Genomic DNA, 13,524 nt, shown 5'->3' on the forward strand with positions numbered 1-13,524 from the left:
TTGCTTTGTCTTTAAAGGTAAACAGAAAAAGTTTGAGTCTTAAAACTTCTTCTGGCATGTACGTGTATTTCACGGTGGAACACACTTCAAGAAACTCATCCAAATGCTTATACGGTTCTTCACTTGGAAGTCCATGATAGTTAGGAAGCATTTAAATGGTTTGCAGTTTAATCTTATAGCGATGTGCTCTAAATGGGGGCAATTGAATGCATGTAGGTGCATTGTATTCATTAAACACATAATGATCACACAAAGCAATGGGAGGATTCACAACCGGTGGTGTTAAACGAACACTATGATTAACTTGAACCATGGGAGGTTGTGGAGCAAAAATTGGCCGAGGCATTCCTAATGGAATTTGGCCTTGTTGTTGTGGTGGGATGAATGGTCTAAGCATGCCTAATGGTACTTGGATGTTATCATAATGCACATTAGGGAGGAGGATACCTTGTTGGTCTATGTGACCAAGGTCCTCTACATGGTCGTCAAGTTGCTCCTCCATTGATGAAATGGAGTGATGAGAACTACCTCTTCCCCTTGAATTATGAACAACTGATTCAAGATGCAAATTAGGAGGGACAAGAATAAGATTTAATGACCTACGACCATACATACACTAGCAAAACAAATAAATACCAATCACTTCGCCCCCACAACAAATCAATCAACAAACATTCACCACATACATTGGTCCCATACGCCCAAGGTATTTATATGGTTCCTCACCATCTAAGCCATAGAAGAGTGGACATATTTGAATAGTCTTGGGCTTAATCTCATATTGATCGGCTCCAAAATTAGGAAGCATGATACAAGTTGGTGTTTGGTATTTATGGAGATTATAATGATCACGAAGGACCATTGGAGGAATTGGAGCTTAAACTACGGGAGGAAATTGGTTGAAAGGTGGGTGTTCCATGAAATTCGGGTCTAAATAACCAAGATGACCTCTAGATTTTCCATTAGGATGATGAAGGGTGGGTTAAGACTGCACAAAAATCAAAACAATCAGCAAATCTCCACATACATTGGTCCCATACTCCCATGCTTGAACAACATGCAAAGAAAAGTAAATTGCCTCCACGCGGGCTCACAATTTATCTAAGAATTTAAAAACTTGCCACCACGCGGACCGATGATTTAACTAGAGATTGAGTTAGAAAGATCTCACAAAGGATCCTTAAGCACTTCAATTTAACTTTGAATTTCCAAGCCTTGCTATGCTTTGCAAATTTTTAGATTTTAGCCTTTTTTTGTGCTTAGCTTAGCTCCTTGCTCTTCAATTCTCCTTTGCTCAATTCAACTAGCCAAATAAGAACAAGCACAATAAATAACAAAAATAAAGTAAAATAAAGTAAAAACACGATCAAAAGAGTATTAATTCCTATTCGTTTCCAAAGAAATATAGCGTTCCCAATTCAGTCCCCGGCAACGGCGCCAAAAACTTGGTGGGCACGTAGTCGACACTCCAAATTTGTGAAAAATAGTGTGGCCAAATTTTAAATTTATAAAATGCCACTACTAACTCTAACTACTAAATATAGCTAGGGTGAGTAGGGATCGTCCCAAGGGATTGTTGGCGTATTTGCAATGGAAATAATATATAGGGTTAGTAGGTCGAGTGATCAAAAGGTGGGTTGTTTGGTTGATTAAATTACAATGTAAATGAATACAATACTAAACAACTAAAGTAAATAAAAGGGTAGAGAACAAGAAAGAGAGGTCTTGGGACTTAAAAGCCGCCACTAAACATCACCATTCTAGACATTCAGTGTGTAATAAATGAGGGGGAAACATGTGTTGCAATACAAAGATGTGTGATTAATTGAATCAACAAGCATGGATTGACTCATTAAGCATACATTGTCTAGACAACCTAGTAAATAGCACAATATATCAAACTAAGCCATTAATCCTTCCTTTAAGTCCGCAATCAACACACTAACAAGTTAGAGAATAATACTACTTGCATTTATAAGTATGGAACATCAAACAATAAGCATGGATTGTCCTCCCATTTAAGAAACTAAGGCAACTACACTACAACTAAGTTAGGAATAGGAAAATTAAACTAATTAAGCAAAGGGAGAGGCACAATCCATCAAGAAATGAGCATGAACCATCAAATAAACCACAAGAGTATTCTATTAAGCACTATGTCTTGACAATCTCTAGATTCATAGTATCAATACACATCGACATGCATCAACATCACAAAATCAAGAGATAAACACATGAATATCTATTCTAGCATACATAGACATATATATAGAATGAAATGATCAATATGAAGTATTAAACCACACAAATTATTGTATAAACAAGATTCATATATAAATCAAGTGTCAAGACAACATTACAACACAAATTCCCTCAAAATACAAAGCATTAAGGTCTAGAAGGCATGCTTAGGGCTAACTCTAGCCCCAAGAAGATGTTTAGCCACTCATTGATGTAGTCATCCAACCCTCAAGGGCTATCTCCATGGTAGAAATGCTCTTCTCCTTGGTTGAAACCCTAGAAGAATGGAAGAACTCCCAAGAATAATGTATGTCTTTCTAAGCTCTAACCTCTTCTCCAAGATAGATGATATATGATATGAAGTCAGTGAATGTTCATGAATTCTCTTTCTTAAAATGGCTCCAAATCCTTATATAGGAGGCTTAGTGTCACACCCAATGGTCTGGACTCGTACACTAAGGTCCCTTCAATGATTGCACCATGAGCCATCTTTTAATGAGCAGGACTCTATTTTAATTCGGACTTGAGAAGGTTCGATCGATCGAGTTCAGATGAGATCGATCGAACTTTGGTGAGATCAATCCCATGTTGGCGAGATTAATCCATCCTTGGCGGCGCCTTTTAGAATAAAGACAAATCTGAGATATTTTTGTGATATTTTGGGATAAAGATAAAAGTGGTAGGTGGGGATAAGATCAAGGAAGTTCGATCAATCTGAGAAAAGTTGGATCGATCGAAGATAGTGAATTCTTTTGGATAAGGACAAAGGCTTGGATCCATCTTGAAATGGCTAGATCGATCAACATGAGATCGATCGAAAATATTCCTGATCGATCGAAGTTCGCAGATTTCCACCACTTTGCTCCATTCTTTCATTCAGCTTGAGATTGCTTCTTTTATGCTCTAATTTGGCTGAATTAGCTTATTTTGTGGATAAGTGCCTGAAAAGGGCAATAACATGAAATTAGTCTAAGACGGGAAAGTAAGATAGATAAAGGTTGTAGAATACTCGAGCTTAAGAGGTTTAAATGTGTACTTTTCAGCGTTCATCAGTATCCTAGGAGATAGACGCTATAGAGTTCGTTGCACTATAGCGGAGCGAATCTGTTTTAAGAAAATAGAGTTCAATTCCAGCCTTAACCTATTATCAGGATCCCTTTATATAGTTTATTATATTGGTTTATAATTTTACATAATATATAATACTCTTATCATAATATTATATATATATGTATATATATATTATTTTAAAACATTAATTAAATATATATTATGATTTATCATAATATTTAAATAATTTAAATAATGATACTATTGTTGTGGAAATGGAAGTTTTTCAAACTTTTTGAGGGTTTTTCAAACAAAGATCTTGATTCATGTATAGAGATAAGTTTTATGCATGATAAACATGATGATACAATCAATTTAGGGATAGAAAACTTACATCAAGGTTTGAGTAAACCTTAAATCTTTCCTTTAAAATGAATGTTCTCACTTATTGTAGATTCCTTTACTAAATGCCTTCTCCTTAGATCTTCATCTTCTTGGTAATGGTCTTATCTTTAGGAATTACACCTAAGCCATTATAAATAACCTTGGAAAGCTAGGTTTGTGGGAGCTTTAATTAGATGAGAACACTAACCCTAAAAGAGAGAAAATATTTTCTTGTCTTCTAAAATTATTTTACCAAGCGTAACCTAATAAATACATGGACTTCATGTATATATAGGCAACATAAAAATAATAATTAAAGATAATATATTTTTCTCAATCTCTAAAAGTAATGTGATATTTTCAAATCTAATAGGATTCCAATATCAAGTTGAGCTATGAGTGAGAATTTTTTGAGCTTATTATTTTATTGGCTACAATGAATTAATAATTGGCCCGGTCCTTGAATCCAATTAAATTAATTCATTAATTAATTTTCACTCCACTAAAAGAAATTAATTGAATTCCAATTAAATAATAAATAACCTCTAAGTTAATGTTGCACTTTGACCCCTTTATGTATAATTAATTATCCAATAAATAAAGCCATCAATCCGACTACTTAATTAATATATTTATTTTGGTACTTTTGATTATTACCGGTTTGATCACAATAAAATATTTGTTTGACAAAAATAATAATTTAAATAAATAAATATATAATAGATCATTTTGTCTAAAAACACACGAAAACTTTCGAATTTACTTTATGATCAACCATAATCAATACAAAATAAATAGAAGTAGCAATGATGCAAATATTGAAAATACAATCCTCTAATTATTAATTACATAATTACCCAAAGTGATGGTTTATGGATTCCGAAGATTCCGCCGAATAAATTAAAGTAATTACTAATTAATAAAAGAGTGTATATTACTATCATGCTTAAGAGTCAAATGTCATAACAGTGATAAGGAGTAATTGCATACGACGACTCTCGCAATATATCTCAACCTAACGCGAATCCAATTCAAGTCTTAATTAATAATGAGTCCATCCATAATTACCGACTATGAACAATTTATAATTACTATTTATATTCATGTATTGATCGTCATCATATACATATATAAATATCTCTTGTAATCAAATGGACACTATCAATTCCATAATGAATCAAAACATAAGACATTGAATTCACCAATTATATAAATCATAAATATTTCAGATATATCATGAATATACGTTACTTTAATCCAAATAAGAATTTGTTATGTCAGGGCATATAAATCCCAACAACTATATCATACACACATACTTTTTACAACAGCATATGTGCTCTTTTGTTATTAAACTTGACAGACAGAGATGGAGATGACTGACAAGCATGATTAAGAACTTAATTTCATTGTTGCACTGTTTGTAATTGGTACTGTAACGTATTTGCATTATGCATACTACTAAGCACACTTTGATAGGAGGCCACAAAATAATCGTTATTTGATTCAACCTAGTCTAAAGTTCGATGGATGAACTTTTAACTTTTTGAAATTGACTCCTCGATCGAATAAAGTATTATGAACTCCACTCTACAGTTCAGAATACACCATGAAGGTTCTAGAAAAATATTTTTTTGGTGCATACTCAGTATTTGTGTCTAAGACAACTTGGAACTTAGTAAAATGGGCATGAATGCATATACAAAAAAACTTTTTCTTGATACTTAAGGACATACCTAAGTAAGCTTCAAAAACCAAGGATGAGCAAACAACCGATGGAATTGTTAGGAACTGGTGCTTTGGTACTGGTTTCAAATTTTTGGAATCGGAATTGTATTAATAATTATATATATTATTTTTTTAATTATATAATTACTAATATATATGCCTATTGATGCTTGTTTGTCTGTAAATTTTTCAAAATACACCAATTATATGTTGTAGTAATCCTATTAGAAGAATAGTCATGTAATACCTCCCAATCAAAAATCAAAATTGTAATACAGAGCGATATATATAATAAATGTATGTTCTCATGTACTATATTATATATCAAAATACACTATGAATGGGTTTAGAGTCATTAAATGGTATTGACATAAATATGACCCAAGGAATTGTTAAAAAATAAAAAAGGGAACTGAAACCGGAACAGGAACCAGAATCTTGGAATCAGTTCGGTTCCGGTTCCATGTCCCAATGGTTCTGGTTTCGATTCCAATTTCTAAGAATCGTTGGTAACAGTTCCGATTCTGATTCTGTCAGAAACCGCACCGAATTGGACTGTGTGCATTCATGTGAAAAACTTTGAAACTTGGCAAATATGGTCTTATGCATAGAAAGAAATCTTCTATAATCTTGATCTCAATATGTATAAGATATAGCTTCATGAAAAACATTTCTTTCTTAATTTTTGTAAAACATATTTAGGCCTTAGGTTTTACCATGCAAGTATAAGCATATAATCAGGAATAGGATATATATATATATATATATATATGCATGTAATATTAGTTCACACTCAAAAGAAGATTACATCTTTTATTTTTGAAACTATTCTTAGACTGTTTTGCCCTTTTAATAGATGTTGGGCCTTTTTGTCTTTCTAATGAAACATTCTTCTGCCAGCTTTGTGTCACACTTATCTCATCTAACTAATTTTTTATTTATTTTTTTAATTCACTCATGAAGCATATATATATATATATATATATAAACATTCAATTACATTTTGTGAGTTTTGTTCTACAAAATTTGTGAATCATATTACTAAAATTTTAAAAATCCTTAACATTCTCTTTATGATCAATTCATAGATTTATAACTTTGAGAAACCCATGCATCAATTCCACTATAACCGTCAAAAAAAAAAAAATTGAAACTAAAAATTACGTAGTATTTGAGGATTGTGTATATGATGTGGAACTGTCATAAACAGACTCATCTAGAAAGGACAGCCACACATGGCTTTAAATGAAATTGAAAAAGACTTATCTAAACTCAACAAAAACATGAAGACGATTGCAATTAGCCAAGCTTTGGCAGAACGACTCAATTAGGATTTTGGAGATTTTAGTAATAGAAGAATGGTATAAAGAGTAAAAAAGGAAACATTATAATCGTGGTGGCCGCTCCATCATTTTTAATTCCGTACAATTGCTTCTTTGAGTTTTTAAAATTTTAGAAATCGCAAGACAAAACTCATAGAACATCATTTTACTATTTTCCAAAAAGGCCCCATTTTGTAGCTTGGTTTTTTTTTTTTAAAAATGTTTTTCTAAAAATAGGTGCCAAGCAGATTTTTAGCTGTTTTCAAAAAAATAAAATAAAAAATTCACACTGTTGTATGAGATGCAAACCAAGCAAAGCCCCATCTTAGTACGCTGCTGAATGATCTTTCTATTTTTCTTCGCGATCATCCACATATACCATGACAATTCAAGTATCATTTCTCTAGCATTGAAACCAGTTTATGGTGCATGAAGCAAAACATGTGCCTAGTTCACATCTCTCTTGTGAGATATTAATTTTGTAATTGGCAAACTTCTGCGTCAAAATCTGTCCGATCTTATTGTAATTTTTATTTAATTTTATGAATTTTGATGACAGAAGCGAAATAACACGTGCAACCAATATGCGTTCAATTTTTATTCGATTGAGAGCATCACGTTAGAAAAAGTATGTCAGTGAGAAAAATGTAATAATTTTTTCGATGGGAGAGTTTTGGTGTTAGGCACTTGGCAAACTTGAATACTAGTTGCACACATGTATTTCAAAATACGCTTCTGAAGATTTTAATTAGAGACTGCTGTGTAAATTATGCGCATTCACAAGAATGGAGGTCACCCAATTGAGTACATAGCCTTAACAACACAACTGAAATTTCTCTCCCTCTCTTTCTTTGCCTCAAGATTTCATTAACACAAGTATCAGCAGCCAAAAACTCAGAAATGGAAAGATCAGTTTTCCAATGACGACAACTAGGAATATTATCTTAGCTAGGTTCTCTACCATTATTAATTTCAGTTATCTATGTATTCTATGTTAATTAAAATGGTATCTGAAACACCATTTAAAAAAATAAAAAATGGTCTCTGAAACCTGAAATCTTTGTTGAGCAGTTTTCTTTGACATGCCAGAAGCTTAAGAAAGCAAGAAAGAACAATCCTGAATATTTTACTTGTCCAAGGCAGAGTCTGTAAGCCATCTTTTCGATCTTCCAATACCGGCAAGTATTCTTCTTCCATTTCGAACTATACTTTCAACATTCTGCAGGTTTCTATATTTTGCCCAACAGTCGGTCTAAACTGTTTAATATCAAACATGATTAAAATCCATTTGAAGAAATTCATAGGCTGTGTTCGGCTGCATGGAATTGGAATTCCAGGGCTCCAATTCCATGCAGCGAAACGTAGCCTAAATTAATTAGCCAATTTAATCAAAGCTTGAAAAATGTCTGTTTCTACTAGTAAAAGGCTTATGGAGTTTAAAAGTCCTTTCTATATAAACACAACACACTGCTTGTACGAGAATTGGTCCGCGCGAGTTTAGTTAGTTCCGGCATCATGGCTATGGAAGAGGCACCACCATTCTCGCACTAAACATGAATTGAGTACTCTAAAAACTTAAGTGGTCGAATTTGGATTAAAATTTTGCATGCTCTTATACCATTATTTAAAGCCTTAGACGTATCGGGGCATTGTTAGATAGACATTAACTCTATAATATTTATTTTCGGAGCTAGCTCGATCAACAGAATTTTTGTCAATAACCTCAAATGCCTGCAAAAACACTGGCCAAGGAAGCCAGTACACAAGAGCAACGAAAAATACAACTCTCAGTGGGCATCGCCAGCTTCACTTCAGCAAATACCTTTTATCCTTTCTAACTCTTTACTACTACACAGCTCCACAGCTTGCAACCTTCACCCTCAGTTCCTGACTCAATTGAATGGTTACCAAATTTATCCACTGGTTTCTCTCATAAACACACTATGGAGTATTTCAGTTACCCCTCACAGTCTTTTATTTGGCACAAGCTCCTTTGGTTCAAGACAATATCCCTAAGCACTTGGCTTGCAATCAAAGAGAGACTTTTCACCCTTGACACAAAACCAATGCTCACAAACACTACACCAATGCATGCTATTTGTGTCTTTCTGGCTGGGAATCAATTGATCATTAATTCTTCAGCTACGTGCAAAGTTAGTAGTACAGTTTGGGAATTCGTACAGCATGTTGCAGGGTTTTACATTAGACCTGACTGTGGGAGGGACCTTATTCACTGGTGTTCAAGCAACTGGCACAGATCTCACTTCACTTTACACAATAAACTCTTGCTCTCAATCAGCAGCTGTTTACTTCATCTGGCAGGAAAGAAATGCAAGGGCCTTCAGGAACAAGCCCTCAAATGTTCATCACACCATCAACCTCATCAAAAGCTGCATCAGAGCTAAACTTGCTTCTTTGGTACTAAAGACTAGAGTGAAGATGAACCAGAAAAGTTCATTTGAGGACCTTCAAAAAATGTTTTTGGATGGGTACGTGTGCTTTTGCAGGATGTCAAACTTGGCAGCTCACAGATTGAATATTCAAATGGTTATTGCTTGTTCCACGGAAGTTGTACGTTCTAAGCTCCATTATCTATTCACCAGTTTTACTTTTGTTGTCAGTTAGAAAGTTTGGATATGAGGTCCTGTTCTTTGGTATTCATTTGTCCCCGTTGTGGGTGCTTGCTGTTTTGCTTCTTGGTTTTCCCTCTAATGTGAGGGCTCTCTGTACATTCTTCTTCTTCTTCTTCTATAAAGCTTACCTTTTAACTAAAAAAAAACACAAAAAATACAACATACAAGTACACGAAACAAAGACCAAACCAGGACTCAAAAGCCCATGCAAACCATAATATATAGCCGGAATAACCCAAGAGAAATAGTAGCCTCATTCCAGTCCTGGAAATCAATTAATAACGGGAAGAAGATGAGTGGAAAGAGAACGAAGGGATAAACCCAAAGCATAGAAATTATGAGCAATATCTTTGGCATGAGCACAAGAACACCGTACCTAACTCACATGAGGTGATTACAGATGAGGTCAGCAATCAAATTTGATTATCTTAGAAAGATATAGAGCAATGATCTTTGAAAGTTCTTGTATTTCTTTCCATCCATGTGTGTGGTTTTACAACTAGTCAAAGTTAATTTGAAGTTTGAACAATAAAATTTTGCTAGATTCCGACTTCCAATTAGAAGAAGTCCAAATAAAAAAAAAGGATTTCCATAGGAGCAATGTGGAAACCACATTTGAATTGGAAGTGGTCCCATATGAAGAGGAAAAAGGGCATTTGAAGAACAAATGGTTGTGGGATTCCTCAGACGAAACACACAGAATGCAAACGTTTGGTTGGTTAAGGAATGGAAGTTTGAAACCAAACAATTGCTAACGAAACAAGAAAATGCGCATTAGATATCTGATGAGAAATGTATTTGTACAATGTATATTTCACAAATAATGTTTGAATTGAAACAAAGAAAAAATGTTCTCATAGTGATGTATATAGTTGAATTGTTGCAAATATCAAAGGAATTGGCATTTGGAGGTTAAAAAACAAAGGGTTTGCTCATCGTCTCTCGCTCTGATAAACATACTAGAATGACTGTAACATAAATATTTAATCAGGAAGTTGTGCTACCTAGTAGCTAGCTAGCTAGAGAGAAGAAGATAATATTATATTATTGCTCAAAAACAAACATTACATTTCGGAGACAAAATTCTTGAAGCAACTGGGAATTACTTAGACACATGGTCTCACTAGGACAGACTGAAAATAGTACCACACATATATCACCTACAACATGGAAATTAAACCACATGCATCACATACATACATGTATATGTGACGTTGGGGTCAGAAATTTTATGTTATTCCTGCTTTTTTTTCTGGATAAGATTCCATTATTTTATATAATAAAAGCGCATGTGGAGTTGTATAGCTCAACACACAAACACTCCCACAAGATTCACACACACACACACATAGCTAGTAAACTGGAGGTTGAGAGAAGTGATGCTGACCATCTGGTCCTCCGGGTGCAACTCTATCATTCTTTGCATCAAGTGACCTCCGATAATTCTCAAGTTTGGACGGATCATATCCCAACTTACGCAAAAGAAGTTGGCTGCTGCCATTATCGTTCTTCTGCATGGCGGAAACCTCCCAAAGAATGCGTGCCTCCGAGTCTATGAAGACCGCGAACAAAATCACCATCATCATCACCAACATTGCCCTTACCTTTGGAGCAGTTGAACTGGCCATTTATGCGTGCAGGCAGCAGGTTAGTGGAAACTATTGGGTTGGTCAAGAGATACAAAGGATGAGGTAGCTAGTAGTAGTGAAGTAGATTGCATTGTAAAGGTTGAGCTATTTATAGGACAAGAAAGCGAGGCCAGAGTTAGTGGAAAGAACATGTAATTTGTGTGTTTTGTAGTATAAACCTATAAACCGACAAATTATTCCAACGCAGGATTGTGTCGTTTACTTCATTAGTCCATACAAACAAGTTTTCAGTGTTTTGATGCCCCTCCCACATTAACATGTCTTCCACCCTAGTTAGCTAATTTGTACAAACTTTGTCTCTTTCTTTCTCTCTCTCTCTATCTCATATGACGAGGGTTGTCGAGTCATATGTTGTTCTTTATTGTTTTACTCGGATAGAATTTTATTATGATTAATAGGACGTAACGTTCGTGAAGTGCTGACAAGGCAGTTCGATAGAAAGTGTGGAACCTAATAATATTGTACTATCTCTTTCTTCATCTCATATGAAGAGGCTAGGGTTGTCTAGCCGTATGTTGTTATGGCTTAATTTACTTTATTTGAATTTAATTATGATTAATAGGATGTACCGTCGTGAAGAGAGCAATTTGATAAAAACTGTGAAGCCTGATAATACTGTACTCTCTCTACCTTTATCTCATACGAAGAGGGTTATCAAGCCATATGTTAATCTTATTATATATGATTAATATGTTTCATGTAACATCGCAAAGAGAGCTGTTTGATTTAAAATGTGGAGCGAGGTAACGTCGCGAAGAGAGCAGTTTGACAAAAAGTGTGGAGCCTGATAATACTGTACTCTCTCCGTCTTTATCTCATATGAAGAGAGTTGTCTAGTCATATGTTGTTCTTTATTGCTTTACTTTGGTAGAATTTTATTACGATTAGCATGATATAATGTTGTCAAGAGAGCAATATGATAAAAAGTGTGAATTGTACTCCTTACAAGGGGTTCACACTTGTTATAGATATAGCACTAATTCTATAGGAGTTTAATTGGACAGTAGTTTTTATAATTCTGAAATTTCATTTCACTCATTGTCATAATAAAATTTCGACAACTATATGAATGTAACTCTAGTTTTGGGTAATTAAGTAAGTCTGTTTCATTATTTTCTTTTAAATTTTGTTTTTATTAATTTTCACAATATTTAACCCTAGGTTTGAACGATAGTGTTAATGTTAAATCTGTCTGGAGTCCTCTCTCCTCACTTCTACTTTATGGGGATAATGTCCCATTTCCTTTCCTAACATTTTGAAGCACAATAATCATACATTTAAACACCAAAATATACCTCAAAAGTTGAACTGACTTTCTATTACTTTAAAAAGCTTCTTCTTTCCACAAATCACCATGTTTAGATGCTTCTTTCCCTCGTGCGATGTCGGAGTCTCATTCATTTATGGTCCTAAAAGTGTTAGTTTGTTGTGTGGATTCACTTTGATTTTCTTAATCAACTAAATGTTTGTTGCCTACATGTTAGAGGCTGAGAATATTATTTTTTTAAGTGAACAAGATATTATTGAAAATTATAAAGACCTTAATCTTATCTGATCTACGTCAAAAGATATGTAAAGTAACGCTACTGTACAACTGTATTCTAATTTCTCCGCATCTTCTGTGGATTACATGTTGACTTTACCAAACATTTAACAACACAATTACTTCCGGTAATTAATAATTTGACAATAGAAATTTCTTTAAGAAAACCCAAATCTCATTCCAGGTTGGTACATTGATTAATTCCTTAATTTTAGTATATTAGGGACCTATTACTTGGGTTTTTTTGTTTATTTATTTATTTTTGCATCACTAACTTCAAACCGAGTAAGCAATGTTGTGTAGTCCTAAATTTTCTAAAAACTATATGCTTAATTTGTAACTCTGAAAACAGTTCTAAATAATTTAGAGAATAAAATTGTTTTCACATAACTATAAAAGAGTTTTCTAAAAGTATTTTTATAACTGAGTTTTTAAAAATCTACTTTCAAAAAACTGAACCAAATAGAGTTTTTGTACAGTTTTTTATTTTCAATTTTCTGAAAATAGAAAATTATTTTTGGAGTTACAATCCATACAAGCCTTTAAATTGATAAGTTTTGAAAAGATAATACTTACCTAAAACACATCGGAGCCAGTAGAGTGAACCTATTCACTGATGAGTACTAAAGGTAAATTTGTCTGAAATTGATTAAATGGAAAGTAAAATATATCCATAGATCATATTGTGTGTGATGTTCTGCTCGAGCATAATCCTATTGACATTCTATTGTTGGCGGAGCGCGATTATTCATATCCTTCGTAATTTCTTTTTATTCTTGCCAGGGAAAAAAAAATCATAATTGTATTAGTACACACTTTATGGTGTTGTGTGGTGTGCAAAAAATTGTTGTACTAAAGCTAGATTTCAAAATAATGATGTTAATGTGTTGAAATAGAGATTTCACCATGTGAAAGTCTATAATATTCTAAAGTATGGTGTTCTTAGAATTCTCAACTATTGAATGTGATGGTGA

General features: G+C 33.7%; 1 protein-coding gene across 1 annotated transcript; it reads right to left on the reverse strand.

Moving 5' to 3' along the window:
• Nucleotides 1-10,378: 10,378 nt before the first annotated feature.
• On the reverse strand, nucleotides 10,379-11,167 carry LOC132314824 (CLAVATA3/ESR (CLE)-related protein 5-like). Its single transcript, XM_059813631.1, has one exon. The coding sequence runs from the start codon at nucleotides 10,984-10,986 to the stop codon at nucleotides 10,711-10,713; it is 276 nt and encodes a 91-aa protein (XP_059669614.1). The 5' UTR covers nucleotides 10,987-11,167; the 3' UTR covers nucleotides 10,379-10,710.
• Nucleotides 11,168-13,524: the final 2,357 nt, after the last annotated feature.

The sequence above is a fragment of the Cornus florida genome, unplaced genomic scaffold (assembly GCF_030987335.1).
Source record: "Cornus florida cultivar Cherokee Brave unplaced genomic scaffold, ASM3098733v1 CherokeeBrave_3.0.0_Hap2_Chr06, whole genome shotgun sequence".
Classification (NCBI taxonomy): domain Eukaryota; kingdom Viridiplantae; phylum Streptophyta; class Magnoliopsida; order Cornales; family Cornaceae; genus Cornus; species Cornus florida.

What these genes read in the sequence shown, in the direction of transcription:
- LOC132314824 (XM_059813631.1), bottom strand. Translation starts at nt 10,986, where the DNA reads ATGGCCAGTTCAACTGCTCCAAAGGTAAGGGCAATGTTGGTGATGATG.